The sequence below is a fragment of the Vigna radiata genome, chromosome 9 (genome assembly GCF_000741045.1).
Source record: "Vigna radiata var. radiata cultivar VC1973A chromosome 9, Vradiata_ver6, whole genome shotgun sequence".
Lineage (NCBI taxonomy): Eukaryota > Viridiplantae > Streptophyta > Magnoliopsida > Fabales > Fabaceae > Vigna > Vigna radiata.
This window is the reverse complement of record NC_028359.1, coordinates 16936864-16938142: the sequence shown is the minus strand read 5'-3', so window position 1 is coordinate 16938142 and position 1279 is coordinate 16936864. Positions and strand designations below refer to the sequence as shown.

At 39.5% G+C, this 1279-nt stretch overlaps 1 protein-coding gene across 1 annotated transcript; it reads right to left on the bottom strand.

The window, feature by feature from the left end:
- Positions 1 to 106: 106 nt before the first annotated feature.
- Positions 107 to 954, bottom strand: LOC106773441 (pentatricopeptide repeat-containing protein At4g20770-like). The gene is made up of 2 exons (XM_014660134.1): positions 907 to 954; positions 107 to 853 (listed from the first exon to the last, which is right to left on the bottom strand). The coding sequence occupies exons 1-2, from the start codon at positions 952 to 954 to the stop codon at positions 107 to 109; spliced, it is 795 nt and encodes a 264-aa protein (XP_014515620.1).
- Positions 955 to 1279: the final 325 nt, after the last annotated feature.

The window sequence follows — 1279 nt, the reverse complement described above, 5'->3', positions numbered from 1 at the left end:
AGCCTAAAATTTAATTAAAGTTTTGGAGTGGGGCTAAACCCACTTTAACCCTGACCCTAACCCACTTGAGAGGGGGTTTTGGGGGTTGGGACTTTTTTCTGGTCCCCTACTCAAGGGGCTTCTTAAAATAGGACTTTTTCAATAGTGGGTTGGGACTGGCCCTGGAGCCATGGGTTAAATTGACACCTCTAACAATAAGCCTACACTTAGCATACATGCACAAAAGAGCATTAACGACATATATATTACTTTCAAGACCAACCTTGACCACAAACCCATGATTTCTCCTGCCACAGTCCACATCCAACAAAGTACCACAAGCACTAAAAACAGTAGCGAACGTTATGTGGGAGGGTTTAATTCCATCCAGCATCATCGAATCGTAGGTATCCACTGCTTGGCGTTCGTAGCCACACCTGACCATTGTGCTGATTAAGGTGTTCAGTGAGACGGTATTCCTCTGAGGCATTTGCAGGAACAGACGGCACGCGCGTTGCAAGTTGCGGGTTTTGCAATAGGCAGCCAAAATGGCATTCCAGGAAAAGATATTTTTGTGAGGTATATTGTCGAACACATTGTGGGCGGAGGCAATTTCATCACACTTTGAATAAAGTTCGATGAAGTGGTTGGAGAGAAAAGTGTCATAGAAAAGACGGAGACGGAGAAGTCGAGCGTGAAGAACCTTGCCGGCTAAAAGATCTTTGTTGGTGACGCAGAGTTGCACTAGATTTACCAAATTCAAACTCTTGCTTTTGTCCATCCAAATCTCTCCTTTGCTTGCAAAATTACCAAACCTCAAAGAAGACCATCCCTTTGCTGCAATAAATATAAATCTATGCTCCTGCTCCTTTTCCTGTCAACAAATAAGTCACACTAAAAAAACTATTACAATTTTAAAATTCAAACCTCAGAATCAGACAAACAGTTTTTCTTTAATTTCATTTCAAATGGCATTTTCTTTTATTAGAAAAGAGATAATCGTTTCATCTATATCTATATTTATTTTTCAATTTCACCTTTTAAATAATTATTTTTTCAATTTTACTTTTTAATAATTACTTCTTTAAATTTCACTTCATTTTTATTTGACAATTTATTTAAATTTAAATATATTATCATACATTTAATTAATAAATATTGTACCCTACGTGACCGTCCGTCCACGAGACCCACCCGGACAAAAAAGACCGGACACGCGAAGACCAGTCATTGGAATCCATTTTAGTGCACGACTGGTTAACACGACCGGATAGAGCACGGCCGGCTGAAACCTCGCCCT